We start from the raw sequence: 15064 nt of genomic DNA on the forward strand, positions 1-15064 counted from the left end.
CCAGTGTGTTGTGATTGGCTAAACCGCCTCGTGCGCATCTAATCGTCCCGCCCCTCACCTCAGTGCATGTGCTCCGGTTGTATTGTAAACAATGGTGTCGTCTATATTGCTTATCAATTTGAGCCCGATTGAGACACAGAGGATATTATTGAAGAGGATCGCGCAGAACCTGTGCAAGCATGTCTCTTAATGGTATGTTTTTGTTTGCTGTTATCTCATACTTTTAGATACGCTGTTATTTGTAAATGCTATTGCTTCTGTTAGCTTTTAATATACGGTTTTATCCTGATTAAAGCTTTAATACAGTACGGCAACCGCACGCGCGTCCGTGTATAACACTTCTCATAGCTATATGAAAATAAGTGTATAAATGGAACAGTTCATTGTTTGAGCTGAGCTGGTGATCTGAACGAAAGATTTGAGAGAGAGAGAGAGAGAGAGATGCAGAGCAGGGGGACATGAGGAACAGTATTAAGAGCCGCTGCTTTAGAACATTGGTTTTGAAACTTGTGAATCAATTAGAATCGTTAGAAGACAGAATCGCGAATCATATATGAAGAGATTTTTACGTGCACCTCTAGTTTTCTCTTCCTCTTCTCTAAAGCAGCGCAGCATGGCCTCGCCCCCTTTGCTGCATGTTCCCGGGGGGGAAACTGCCAGAATTTTAAAAGACTTCTCCGTTTGCATTGAACTTTCAGCGCCGCAACTTTGCAGATATTGTTTATGGAGATTTTTACGTGCACCTCTAGTTTTCTCTTCCTCTTCTCTAAAGCAGCGCAGCATGGCCTCGCCCCCTTTGCTGCATGTTCCCCGGGGGGAAACTGCCAGAATTTTAAAAGAATTCTCCGTTTGCATTGAACTTTCAGCGCCGCAACTTTGCAGATATTGTTTATGCTCAAGCAGCAACATTACACACTAACTAATGTTAAAAAAGTGAAATCGCAAATCAACCACCCCCTTAAAATTACACTAAAATATAAACATTTACAAATTAGAGGTCAGTCAATATTGGATTTTGCCGATACGATGATAATGTGTTTAAAGAAAGGCAATAAAATGATTATTGTGCCAATACTTGTAAAATCTTTATACTGTATTTAATGATTTTGGTCTTTCCTCCCAGTGCGGCCCAGATATTAAAACCTCCTAAAATAATTACGCTTTGTTATACTGTTTAAGATATTTAAAACTTAGGACCTTAAATTGACATTAAGACCTTCTAAGGACCCGTGGGAACCCCAAACGTACTTTTGACACACACTATTGAGGGCACAGTAACTATAGGTTGCTTCAAAGGATGTGTGTAACACACCACTAGGTTCTGTGTGCGGTTTTGCTGGGAAACAGTTGAGTGTTGCTGCTGCGGTTGCTGTTGTTGTTGTTGTTGCTGCGGCTCCTTCCTCTGTTTCATCTGTTGTGCTTCCTCCCTCTGGATCTCCAGCAGAGACTTGGTAGCCGCTGGCTGCTTGGCCACATTGCCCCAGCCTGAGAGCTTTGTCTGAGGTTGCTGCTGCTGCTGTGCCTTCTGGAGCTCCTGCTGCTGTCGTCTTTGCTGCAGGGGCGAAGAACAAAGATCAGAAAAAAAAGCACTAAAGAAGAGATATGTCATCCACTAATGATTCTCATATCTCTACGAAATGGAAACGGAAACCTGTTGCAATTTACGAGAGAAAGTGTGAGATGGGGAAGAGGAATCCCCGGCATACCTCTTCTCGTGTTTGTCGTTCTCTCTCCTCCTCCAGTTTCTGGATTTCAGCAAGCGACAGGGCATTTTGAGACTGTGAGAGGGTGTTTGCTGTGGTCGACTGCTGACCCCACTTAGAGGATGAAGGGAGCTGGGAACATACACATGAAAAACATCATGATAATCAGAATAATCAGGCTTGTGGTATCAACCAAGCACAAAAAAGAAGGAAAATCTCTATTCAAAATGACTACACAATATAATAGTAATAATGATAACTTCTAATTATTACGGTTATTATATTTATGATAATTACAGAAAATACTTGTATTTATTTAAATGATAAAAAATTTAAATCAATAATTACATTACAATTGCAATAATACTATTGCACCGTAAAAAAAAAAAAAAAAACCCAGCTGTAAATTAACTAATTTAATAACGATAGTAATGGTTATGTCTAATTATTTGCAGATGCATCACCTTCATCTGCGCAAGCTGCTGTTGTTGCTGCTGCTGCTGCAGTCTACGGAGCGCCTCCTGCTGTTGCTGCCGCTGCCTCTGTAGCTCCTGCTGCTTCTGTGCCTCCTGCTCTCTCCTCTTCTGCTCCTCCTGCTGTTGCCTTGCTAATGCTGCTGCCGCGGCCGCTGCCTCCTCTTCTAACCTCTTCTCTTCCTCACGCCGCATCTGAGCTTCCAGTTCTTCCTGTTTCCTCTGCTCCTCTTCCTGATAGAAAAAAAAAAGATCAATTGCCATGCATTAGTGATTTTACCATGGTTAGGGTAAGACTGACCTAGTAACAATAGTAGGCATAGTTGAAGTTTCACATTAACAAATTTTGTTTGTTATAAATTTTTTTACATTTAATCTTTTTCATATCAAATGTAAAAACTTTTCGCCTACATCTCTGGTATTTGCCCAACAACTGTTATTTTACAAAGGCTTTGAATGTGGCTCAAACAATTAAGACTTTAAATCCATTTTATAACAAATGTTTATGTGCAGGAAAGTCTTACCTGTTTACGGAGGAATTCTTCCCTTTGTCTCCTCTCCTCCTCTTCTCTCCTCCTCTCCTCCAGCCGACGGAGTGCCTCCTCCTGAGCTAACCTTTCCTCCTCCTCTTTCTTCCGCCGCTGCGCCTCCTCCTGCTCCCGCTGCCTCTGGAGAGCCTCCTCCTACAGAGACACAAATGCTGCATTAATGTAACCGAGCATTAAAGAACCGCCCACTTAGAATTCTGACTACTAATGTGATAAGTACATTAAGAACAGTTTCCATGACAAAAAGTGCAGTGAGTGTTTGTACAACAAACTTGTGCTAAAAGTAAAAACTCTCATTCCTCTGTATGGTACCACATTTTCTAATGTAATGCATTGTATTTGAGCTTAAATAAAGTGCATTGCATATTTTCTCTTCTTTCCTGACCTGCTTGCGCCGTACCAGCTCTTCTTCCTCCAAATGTTTACGCTCTTCCTCTTGTCTAGCACGCAATGCCTCTTCCAGTCGCTTTCTCTCCTCCTCTTCCCTTTTGGCCCGAAGCTCTGCCTCCCGTCTCTCCAACTCAAGCTTTAAAGCAGAAGAGAAATTCCATTTAAAAAAAGGAGGAAAAAAAAACATTTACAAAATGAGAGCACAAGTTTATTTTAGTTAAAGGTTTCCAGTAAGGTCATAAAATGGCCTTAAATTCATGTGCACATATATCAAATCTTCCTTACCTTCAAAGCTTTGGCTTTCTCCAGCTGCATCTGTTCAATGGAAGACGCTTGAGGCATGGAGTCTAGTGGCAGATCCCATACGCTACTCCCTTCCCAAGCTAAAAAGACAGTCACAGCAAGATTTAATTGTAGGCATCTGGCACAAATTCTGATACTCAAGAAAACATTCGGATGTCGCTTCAATAGGACTGCATGACCTAGCAAATTTATTTAAACATCGCAATTTGCAATATGCTTATTACAACCGTTTGCAATAACTGAATGATTTCAATGCTTCAAAAAGTTACAAAACGATGCGTCACTGATGACCTATGCAGATGATCATCAAGCAGGCATGATGTTATCATAGAAAACTAGTCTGAGAAAATGAGTCAACCCAAGGCAACCACAGCTGTTGCTGACAATTTAGTGGCAAAAGAACTTTATAAATGTTACCATAATGCATAATTTAACATTGTTACAGCAATATTGTGCTGTCTCAAACACCTCATGGAATGAAAATTCATGACAGAACTCAATATAATGAATATTGACATGTATCGCATCTGACTCCGTAATCTAAGCTACAGATTCTGATATTTATCAGTATGTGAAAACTGCAGTTAATGTGGTATGAGATTCCGCCAAGAACATTATTACAAATGTAAAAATAAAAAAATAACGGCAAAACACTATCCACTGTTCCAGTTAAAAGCAAAAGCAGCTCTGACAAATTCAGTTTCTGTTCTGCTTAAGTGACATCTATACAGCTGAGTCAAATCACTTGCAACAGGGTTATACCACGAGACGAGCATGACTCATATCCAAAACTAAACAAGTGGTGTGTTACTGTAAGTGAGAGTAGAAAACAAGCAAACCTGACATACAATAAAAGCACTGCAGGAAGACCAAAGCACTTTTCCCATTCAAATCTACTCTTCACTCAACTGCTGATGGTCTAGTTCAGGATTTCTAGACAACATAAACCTTTGACATAGTATGAAGTGAGCATCTGCCACCACTGAAATCAAAAACATCTAGACGTTTGAAGTGAGAGGCAGATGAACGCATAAACTGTTCAAGCATGTGGAGGGGGATGAAAAGGTTTAATATTTCCAAAAATAAATTTCTTAAAGGGATAGTTCATCCAAAGATGAAAATCCTGTCATCATTTACTCGATTTGTTCCAAACATGCATGTCTAAAGAGTTGATGGAAGTCAATGGCTACCGTCAACTGTTTGGTTACCAAAAGAAATATCTGCTTTTGTGCTCAACAGAAGAAAGAAACTCATACAGGTTTAGAACAGGTGGAGGGTGAGTAAATGATCACAGTTTCAATTTTGGGTGAACTATCCCTTATCCTAAACTAGGCAAAAGTAAATTTCCAGTTCTAAATGTTCAGACGTACTGCTGGGAGTGGCGGGCTGCATGTTTGGAGAACAGGATGCCTGAGTGGAAGGGTTCTGCATTTCCCAAACAGATCCCGAGTCTGGCACTGACATGGAGCGTGTGACAGGAGGTAAAAGGCTCTGTTGCGGCTCTGGCGTTCTGCAGGGGCACACAAATCAAACTGTGAGATTGTGTCATAGACACTCAACCGCAATATCAATGCAATGTAACACCACCCACGCTTTGCAGTATTAATATAATACATTCCTCTGTTTACTCTGATGTGTGAATGTGACAGGAAGACTGAAAACAAAAGCCATTTAATCGCACCTGATCTTGAGCGCCTGATGGAGGAGGAGATTGAGCTGCTGCTGCTGTGGAGGTGGTGCAGAGCTTAAAACTTTCTGCTGAGCCAGAGCATACTGTTGCCTAGAGGAAAAGAGAAAGGGTCTTAGCAACTTTCACTTTGTTCTGAGTTAAATAAGATAATGTAATAAAGTCATGCATTTGCACTTCTTAAAGGGGTCATATGATGCTTTTTTAAAGATCATTATTTTGTGTATTTGGTGTAACAGAATATGTTGACATGCTTTAATGTTCAAAAAACACATTATTTTTCAAATACTGTACATTATTGTAGGTCCTCTATGCCCCGCCTCTCTCAAACGCTTCGTTTTCTACAAAGTCCCTCCTTCCGACAAGCGCAGTCTGCTCTGATTGGCCAGCTGACCCAGTGCATTGTGATTGGCCGAACACCGCAAGCACTCGTCGGAAATGTAACGCCCCTTACCATAATCGCGAGCTTCATCTTTCAAAATAAATGTAAAGACAGAGCCTGAAAGGGGAACAGAGTCTCGTGACAGACACAGTGATGAATATGTGTTTGCAGTACACAAGCCACGGTTAAGGCAGCTGACTCCACTGTGATGTGTCTCGCTCTCTCTGTCTCTCTCTCTCTCGCGCTCTCTCTCTCGCTCGCTCGCGCGCGCACGCACACACTCTCTTTGGTTTTGAGACTTTAGTCTTTGCAACTTCAGGGATCTTATCTATGCACAATCAGCTTGTAACACTCCAAAGAGAAAGGAAAACTTGAAATCGCATCATATGACCCCTTTAAGAAATTAATATTCAGCAAGGACTCATTACATTTATCAAAAGTTACAAAGACTTTCATAATGTAACAAAATGTTGTTTTCTTAAAAGGTCTGTTAAACAAAGAATCATAAAAATGTATTAGGCTTTTCAACAAAATATTAAGCAAGACAACGGTTTTTAACATTGAAAATAAGAATAGTTTTTTGACCACCAAATGAGCATATTACAATAAAAAACAGGTGTTTAAAATGTATTTCTGTTTTTATTTGATCAAATAAATGCCACCTTGGTGAGTACACTAAATGTAACCACAATCTACTTAAGCAGCCGAACTGGACTGAAAATAACATTGATTCAGCAAATGGTGCAAGTTTAGGGCAGAACAATGGAAGACGGAAGAGTAAAATTGAGATTTTGAATAGATAATTTTTGCTGTTCATTCTGCCAATTCTGTTAGCACTGCAAAAAAATTGCACACTTCACCATCTGTCGTCATACCTGAGTAAGTACTGATATTGCAGCTGCTGTAGCTGATACATATTTAGAGCATTGATCTCCTGTTGTCTTTTCATCCTCTCTTGATCTGCATCTCCCTATATACAAACAGAACACAAACAAATCAATTTTTTTAGCTGGGGAAGACGTCCTGGGTCTGGAATTTCACAGAGACACATGAGAGTCTTATTACCAGTATGGGGGCTAGTGTGGGGCCGGATGTAAAGGGCACTCGCCCCCACAACTTAATCATCTCTCCCAGGGGCTGGAACATCTCGTCACAGCCTCGCTTCACCTGCAAAGTCATGGTGAAATAGCCTGCCTGAAACCATTCCGACATCTCCTGGTTATTAAATGGTCCTGTGAGAAGACAGACAGACTGGGGTCACTGAATGTGGCTATTCAGAGCAGCACAGTAACATTTTAAATTCTTTGAGGGTTAGAGAGGCTTCATCACAGACAAGGGGCAAAAGTTATATGCTCTTTAAAAAGAGATTGTAAGGTGCAGGTTTGCATGCCAAATATTTAGTGGCAAGGCAGAGTAATTCTGTAGTTGAGAATGTAACCAGTTTGTTTAAAACTTAAAACATTTAAAATAACATTTTTTTTTAATTTACAATGTTGCATCAGGAGTAAAAAAAAACTTTTTTTGGATGAATAGAAAACCTAATTTTTAAGCTTTTGCTTTTATACAAATTAAATGGACAATATGCCAATATTTTTAAAACATTTAAAATGGAAAAAAAAACCCTCTGTGACTAATAAAGGCTATCACTTTAAAATATGACCTTATTCAGAAAAAAAGTGTACATGTACTTCATGTCTTATTAAAGGCACAATATGTAATTTTTCGCTGCTAGAGGGCACATATTCAAAATAAACAAAGGCGTAGTTTGATGATGCCGTGACTGAGTGTGGAATCATGGGAGTTGTGGTCTTCATCCCCACAGCCGATGCAATCCGACGGGACTCGGGCAGAAATCATGTTCATGGATGAGCTAATGATTTATTAACGTAGTAGAATGAAGCAGGGTGAGGCTGAAAGCTGTCGAAGCGAAACGAGGCCGCTGAACGAGCGTGACACACGGCTCGAAAGCAGCAGAGCTTTTATTATGCCACAGTCGACGGCTTCCGCTCCTTCCGGTTGTGCGTATGTGGGGGAAAAAAAGCAGCGCTGTTTTATCATACTAGATACGTTTGAAAGTTCTGTTATAATGCTACTTCTGTGCAGTCGTCACCTGTCTAAGAAAACTCATAACATATTAAAGCGTCTCTGGTGTTTCCATGTTTTCTACAAAACAAAACCGGAAATCGAGGGGTTATGACGTCATTGGCAGGCGACACAATGACACTATGGTCCATGTCACTAGTTAAAATTGCTTATTTCTCTGGATTTAAACATTCTTCAAAACATTTGGGATAATGTAAGTACACAAGTCAGCAAAATATATAACACTGTTCTAGTGGTTTTTGGATATTTTAATAAAAAAATTCTTACATATTGTGCCTTTAATGTTTGTTCAAAAAAGCACGCTACCATTTCAAATGTTGGGGTCAGTACATTTTGAGCAATTCCATGCAAATGTCAAACTTACCATGAAAAAATAAAGTTTTTACCAAAAGAAAAAAACCCTATTTAAGTTGTGCGTTTAGGTCTGTATAGAAATTTGAAGGAAATCGCTGTTTATCCACCACATATGAGGGGTGCACCCAGAGTAAAATTAAATTTTCATTCGACTGTATTTCATGTTTTCAATTGAGAGATCAAATGATGCCCATTTTTTCATTTATGTCAACTGTAAGCATTTTGTAGAAAGATGAAGGCCTTTCTGAAAACTTAATAAACTCACTTTGTCTTAAACAGCGATGATTTTTGCATTTATATAGGCTAGCAGTGATGGGCAGTAGCGTTGCTACAAGTAGTGACGCTACTAGCTTAACTACATTTCTCAGTAGCGTCGCTGTTTTCTTAATCAAATAGCTTTTCAGTAGCGAAGCTCTTTTTTTGATCAAGTAGCACGGTAGCGTCAACAAAAGCTACATTATCCAAAGCATTCTGAAGCTCAAACTCAAATTGGAAATATAACTGCTAAGGATCACTGATCCTGGACCAGTAAAAGTGACGCCACCACCACTAAACCTTGTAACTCCATTGGCTGTTCAAACTGTCAGTCAAACCTCATTATTCCTCCCGCCTCTCTCGTGAATGAAGTGCGGCGCACAGTTTGGAGAAGAGTGTCTTAGCATTTGTTGTCAAGTCACAGTCAAATAGCTTGTGCGAAGCGCTGAATCTTTTATAATATGATACTTTGGCCAAATAACAGAAAAAAACTGAGCGCCCACATAGCAACAGAAAACTGTATAACCTGCAAGTTCACGAAAATGTAAATGCGATGCCCGTACTGCCTTTGATGTGGCGGTAATGACGGGGAAAATCATTCGCTAGTCAAAAACTTCGCATTTGAACTTGATTTTGGTGAAATGTTAATAGTATAATGACACATACAAAGTTAATTGTAGGCCTATACATCTATATGGTAACACTATACAATAAGATTTCAATAAGGTTAGCTGATGTATTAACTAACATGAGCATACAATCAACAATACATTTATTACAGTATTTATTCATCTTTGTTAATGTTAGTTAATGAAAATACAGTCGTTCATTTGTAGTTCATGTTAGTTCGCAGTGCATTAAAGGGGTCATATGATGTTGCTAAAAAGAACATTATTTTGTGTATTTGGTGTATAGTTCATGTTAACTACACTAGTTAACTAATGTTAACTAATGAACCTTATTGTGAAGTATTACCATTTATATAAATATACCTGTATACTATAAAGCCACAATACCAACTACCAATAGGAGGTTTCCGGCTGACAGCAAAAATTTATTTTGCCTATGTCACAATATGAGGTAAATCCGGCCCTGTACATGATACTGATTTTTTGTTGCCAAATTGGTTTGGAACACTTGTTGAGCAAACAACTAAACTGAACTATTATGCCTGTCTATCTGCCTGACTGACAGTTTTATTGATCACTGAGAAAGCATTGACTTATGATGTTGGTTCAATATAAAATTAAATTTAAAAACAATAGCTTAGATGTAGTAAACTAATTCTGTGCAAAGCTAACTTATGTCCATTCTAATTATGATCAACAACCCAACTCCATTCTTTGCTCTTATCAACCATAAAAATGCATTACGGACACTTCATATTGAACCGGCAAGCATGTCTGCACCTTGCTGATGATGATTGATAGCCTATTATGTAGGTCTACTAATGTGATCGGTTTCAGGCTTAACTTATCATAACATTTTAGAAATTACTTCATTCTAATAACATTTTAGAAATTGCATCCTCAACGAGAACATCGCAGAGATTTAGCCTAAGACTGCATTTGCTGTGCTGCCATGGGTGGCGCTAGGGAGGGGCTAGCAGTTGCTTCAGCACCCCCAAGAAAAAAATAAATCAAATAAAAACATTTGACTCATTACGCATGCATAACTAGTGCAACGCAATATAACGTGACGTGATATGCAGTCGCACTTTTCAGAGAATTTAATTTAAAAAAATGGATCGGTTCCTTGTGCCAAGTAGGGCTGCCCCTGACTAAATATCTTTCTAGTCAACTAGTCACACGTTTCTATTAAATTGATCAATATAATAACCTACTGAACCATCCTTTAATAGGCTATAGCCTGTTCCGCGCTCAAGCGCGCACATAAAGCTTGCCGCAAAGCACCGGCAAAAGTAATGATTGTTAATGTGTCGGGGAAAAAGACGAGACTTTAATTATTTATTAATAAACTAATGCTTTCTCAGTCAGTGTCGGCTGCAAAGATGAAGTTGCCGAATGCCGGACGCTGACTCGCCTTCTCCGCAGCTAATGGACGTGCCTTTAATAGAGAAATATCTTTTCAGACTAGGCCTACATAATTAGAAAATATTTGTTTTTTTTTGGGCTGTCCATCGATTAAAATTTTTAATCTGATTAATCACATCCTTTTTCTGTGATTAATCGCACACTTCATGAAATTAAGCATAGACCATTTATCTTGTTTCAAACATTTATTTTGTCATCATTTGCTATATCCAGCAAAGTAAATCAAAATATTGAAGAGTGATTCTCAAAAATCGATATTTTCTGCAAGCTTTTTTCAAGATAAATTTAGACGTCTTTCCAAAAAAGGACACTTAGAAACTCCAAAGGGACACCAAAGAACCAAATGATATAAGGAGCCCATTTAAGCACATATGAAAGAAAAAAAAAAATCAGAATTTTATAGTATGTGTACAGTGCAACAGCAAAGAGCTTTTTTACATTTTAGAGAAGCCAAGTTGCGATACCGAATAGGACCACATGGAGATGCCGAAAAAAACCCTAAACCAACTTCCTGCTGACTGCAAATATCTACTACAGTACACGGAACCATTCTGTATAACTAAACACAGCAACATAAACATGACAAATCAAAACATTATCGTGAATGTGTGTGGAAACAACGGGAATGTACGGAAATGTCTGTGCCTGTGCATAAATACAATGTGCGATCAGTGTGTCAAGAGCACTCATACACGCATTATTATAACGGAGTCACGCGTGCTTACTGTACTGTACAATTCCTGTACGCCACCGCAATCGTCTTTACCTTGATTGCAGTCTTCATCCATCAAATCTTTACTAGCGAGACTGGTTATCCAGTCGAGAAAATGTAAGAAAACGTTATTGGGTTAAAGGGTTAGAATAGAAATTGTGCTTCAGTAATTTTGCGTTAATTACGTAAAATTATTTTAACACATTAAGGATTGTAAAATTAATCGCGATTACGATGACAGCCCTAGTTTTTTTATTTGAATTGGTTCATTTAATAGTAGACATTTCAATCTTTCTATAGATTTCTTATGTCTTGAGGCAAGTAGCCGGTGCATTGTTGTAGCCTAATGCGCTCCGATGAGACGGTAGAAAGCGCATCCTCTTTATTTTCTCTATTTTACAAAAGCACAAAGTTTTGGTGTTATTGTGAGCGTACTTAAATAAAAGCAGAAATATATTTTTTACGAATGTAGCCTATTAGGCTACTCTTATCTTTAAACAAAGGAGTATTTTAAGTTCTAAGTATTTTAAAGGTGCCATAGAATGGAAAACTGTATTTACCTTGGCATAGTTGAATAATAACAGTTCTGTACATGGAAATGACATACGCAAGGGATTGCGCGGGCGCCTCCATGTCATGCAGTAAGTGGGTTAATATACTCCCACACTTCTCATAAACACTTGATATAAGCATATATAGCGCATATTAATCTAAATTAACATCAGAGTGAACCGCAGTAAAGCAGCCCTACTCCTCTCCATATGTGAGCGATCATGTGAGAGATCTTTGTCCTGTCTCTATAGACATATCTGAGAAGCAGCTGTGGCGAAGCCCGAAGCAGCAGCTCATTTGACCATTGAGATTGTAAGTAATATTTGTAAGTATTATTACTTATTGTAAGTAATAAGTGCTTTTTGATGCCTTTGACTCACATTCCGAAATGCTTGTTCTGTGAATTCTAGGCGGACTGTATAAAATATATTTGGGAACTGACTGATCTACTTGTTTAATTTAAAAAAAAAGTAAATTGTGATGAGTCAAATAATCATGTAATAAAATGTTACAAAATCGAGTGGGTGATTTATTTTATTATTCATATAATAATAAATAATACATTTACATTTAGTCATTTAGCAGACACTTTAATCCAAAGCGATTTACAAAGTAGAAGCAATCAGACCAATGAGAGAGCAACAATATACAAGTGCTGTGACAAGTCTCGGTTAGTCTAGCACAGTGCACATAGCAAGTTTTTTAAAATAAATAAATTAGACCAAAACGAATAGAATAGAATAGGTAAGCGCTAGTATTAATTGGTCAGGTGATGGCGAAAAAGATCTGTCTTCAGTTTTAGTCTATCAGTTCTTATTATAATAATATGCAAAATGACTAAATGTAAATGTAAACGTAAGAAGAAGAAGAAGTAATATGCACAGGCAGACTATAGGACAAATCGCAAAATTAACTATTTTTAAATGCCATATAATGTTCATTGTCAATATTATCTTATTTAAACCTTTTATGCATTTCAAATAACTTGTGTCGCTATCTGCGCTGCATGCATGCAGAGAGCAAGATTTTGCGTGTTCGGCGCGCATGCTGTTGAGTGCGATGCGCAAGAGATGTTACAGATGCAAAACATGAAACTGCAGTCATTCGCATTTTATAAATATTTGTGCGATATTATATATTCAGTATATTTTACTTAACCTGTTTTGTATCTTAATTATTTAATGCATAAGTGAGTCATTAAAACAAGTTTTATGTTTTAAGCAAGTTTTTATGACTGTGAATGTCACGTCCGTAATGCTGGAATTGCCCTTTTTTAAGAATTAATACTTTCAGCAAGAAAAACATTAACAATGCTTCTTTTTCTATTCTATTTATTTATATTCTATTTCAATTAAATGCTATTCTTTTGAATTTTCTATTCATCAAGCCTCCACAAAAATATTAAGCAGCACAACTGTTTTCAACTGTTTTTACAATATTTTACAATATTATTGTTTAACAGTATCTTTTGATCAACTAAATATTCTTACCAAAACACATACAAAAAAAACAACCTCCTAACTTTTGATGGGTAGTGTACTTAATTTAACCATGTTTTTGCTGCACAACAGCTTTCATAATGCGGTGTTAAACTTAGTTTGGATTAGGGGTGTGCGATAGACAAAAAATAATATATAAATATTTTCTGGGATTTTATCGATAGCAATAATTAGATGATATTTTGCTGAGTAGAGCTGCACGATTAATCGTTAAAAGATCACGATCTCGATTCAGACAACCACATGATCTCATTTCTAAATGACAACGATTCTCCCGTGTCTATTAAACCTTTGACAAAGTCTTACCGGATCATTCAAATCACAGAGAGCAGTTACCATGTTTTGTTAAGAAACAGCTTCACAAACAGTCATCTACACAGTATTATTTCTGTCGTACAGTCATTCATATTATCACAGAAATACTGGAATGAAAGTTTATAATTCAGATATAAACATTGATGTCTATGGTAGCACGACCAAAATAGAGCAAATCCGCGTTTGAAAGTAACTGCCACATAACGTTTGTGTCGATTGCATTGTTTCGCTAAAAAATGTATAACTGAATGAATCATTTATTCAAGAGAATCGTTCAAAAAGGCTGATTCATCCAGTAGGTTTATGATTGAGTCGTTGAATCATTGATTCAAACAACTTTTTCATAATTTTAATATTACATTGAAGTATTAAATATATTATATTTTAAATACATATACACTACCAGTCAAAAGTTTTTGAACCGTAAGATTTTTAAGTTTTGTTTTTTTTAAATAAGTCTCTTCTGCTCACCAAGCCTGCATTTATTTGATCCAAAGTACAGCAAAAACAGTAAAATGTAATGATGCTGAAAATTCAGCTTTGATCACAGGAATAAATTACATTTTAAAATATATTCAAATAGAAAGCAGTTATTTTAAATAGTAAAAATATTTCACAGTATTACTGCTTTTGCTGTATTTTGTATCAAATAAATGCAGGCTTGGTGAGCAGAAGAGAATTCTTTAAAAAAAACTTAAATCTTACTGTTCAAAATCTTTTGACTGGTAGTGTATATTAAAATGGTTAATACTTAATTCAAATTAATTAAACACTTTTAAATAGACTGCAGCAAGCATATTTTGCCACACATTATTTTGTTTAGTTTAGAATCGTGATCTCTATTTGAGACCAAAAGAATCGTGATTCTCAATTTATCCAGAATCGTGCAGCTCTAGTCCTGTGTTGTTGTTGTTTTTGTACTTGAGTGCAATAAATTTTGGTTGAAAAAAATGAGAATCGTGTAAGAGAATCGTGATCTCAATTCCCATGGAGAAAAATCGTGATTCACATTTTAGCAAGAATCGTGCAGCCCTATTGCTGAGTGTGTTATTGTGCTGGTACCTTGAAGACTGCCGCGGACAGCTGACTCCTAAAGTTTTTGATATTCTTCATATTCAGTGAGGTGGTCAGATAGAAATGAATTTCCAAAAAGTTTAAATTGATTTTTACATTTTTGGGCATTTTTACCTTTATAAAGCCATTTTTTCTAAAAGTGTCCATTATCTTTTGAGTCAAATTCTTATATTTAATCAGTGATTAAGCTGCATCTGAAGTAGGGTTGGGTACCGTTCACATTTTAACCGGTACGGTACCGGTATCGGTACCAACATTTAGAACAATAGGGCCCTACAAACTTTTTCTTTTTCCCCCAAAAATTCTTGTTTTCATTTTTCTGAAAATCAAATGAAGGCATTAAACATTTATTTTAAATCAAATGAAAATTAAACCCTTTTATTTTACCAACGCAATTTGGTCGGTACCCTTAAAATTACCGAGTTCGGTACCCAACCCTTTGCATTTAGATGTATTTACACACTGTTTAATGCAGGACATGAATGCATTTAACCTGCAATTACAAATGCATGAAAAATGTTTTGATATACTAATTCTTAAAACGTTGAAAAGATACTTTAATTGTGAAATTAAAACTGCCAGTAGGTGGCAGCAAGTCACTGTTAATAAGCGAGTCATTGCGACTGAACCGAATCATTTAAACAGTTGATTCATTCGGGA

At 37.2% G+C, this 15064-nt stretch overlaps 1 protein-coding gene across 3 annotated transcripts in view; it reads right to left on the bottom strand.

The window, feature by feature from the left end:
- LOC107737390 (PERQ amino acid-rich with GYF domain-containing protein 2) overlaps positions 1–15064 on the bottom strand; it is a 33905-nt gene that overhangs the window by 8610 nt on the left and 10231 nt on the right. For all 3 annotated transcript variants that reach the window (XM_016548879.1, XM_016548880.1, XM_016548878.1), the window contains 10 exons: positions 6552–6718; positions 6362–6456; positions 5099–5197; positions 4788–4927; positions 3400–3497; positions 3110–3250; positions 2701–2859; positions 2168–2410; positions 1707–1835; positions 1313–1552 (listed from right to left, as the gene is read on the bottom strand). In XM_016548879.1, coding sequence (XP_016404365.1) covers positions 1313–1552; positions 1707–1835; positions 2168–2410; positions 2701–2859; positions 3110–3250; positions 3400–3497; positions 4788–4927; positions 5099–5197; positions 6362–6456; positions 6552–6718 — 1511 coding nt within the window. The remainder of the gene's footprint in view (positions 1–1312; positions 1553–1706; positions 1836–2167; positions 2411–2700; positions 2860–3109; positions 3251–3399; positions 3498–4787; positions 4928–5098; positions 5198–6361; positions 6457–6551; positions 6719–15064) is intronic.

This window comes from Sinocyclocheilus rhinocerous, unplaced genomic scaffold (assembly GCF_001515625.1).
Source record: "Sinocyclocheilus rhinocerous isolate Xijiao unplaced genomic scaffold, SAMN03320098_v1.1 scaffold1095, whole genome shotgun sequence".
In the NCBI taxonomy this organism is placed as follows: Eukaryota; Metazoa; Chordata; class Actinopteri; order Cypriniformes; family Cyprinidae; genus Sinocyclocheilus; species Sinocyclocheilus rhinocerous.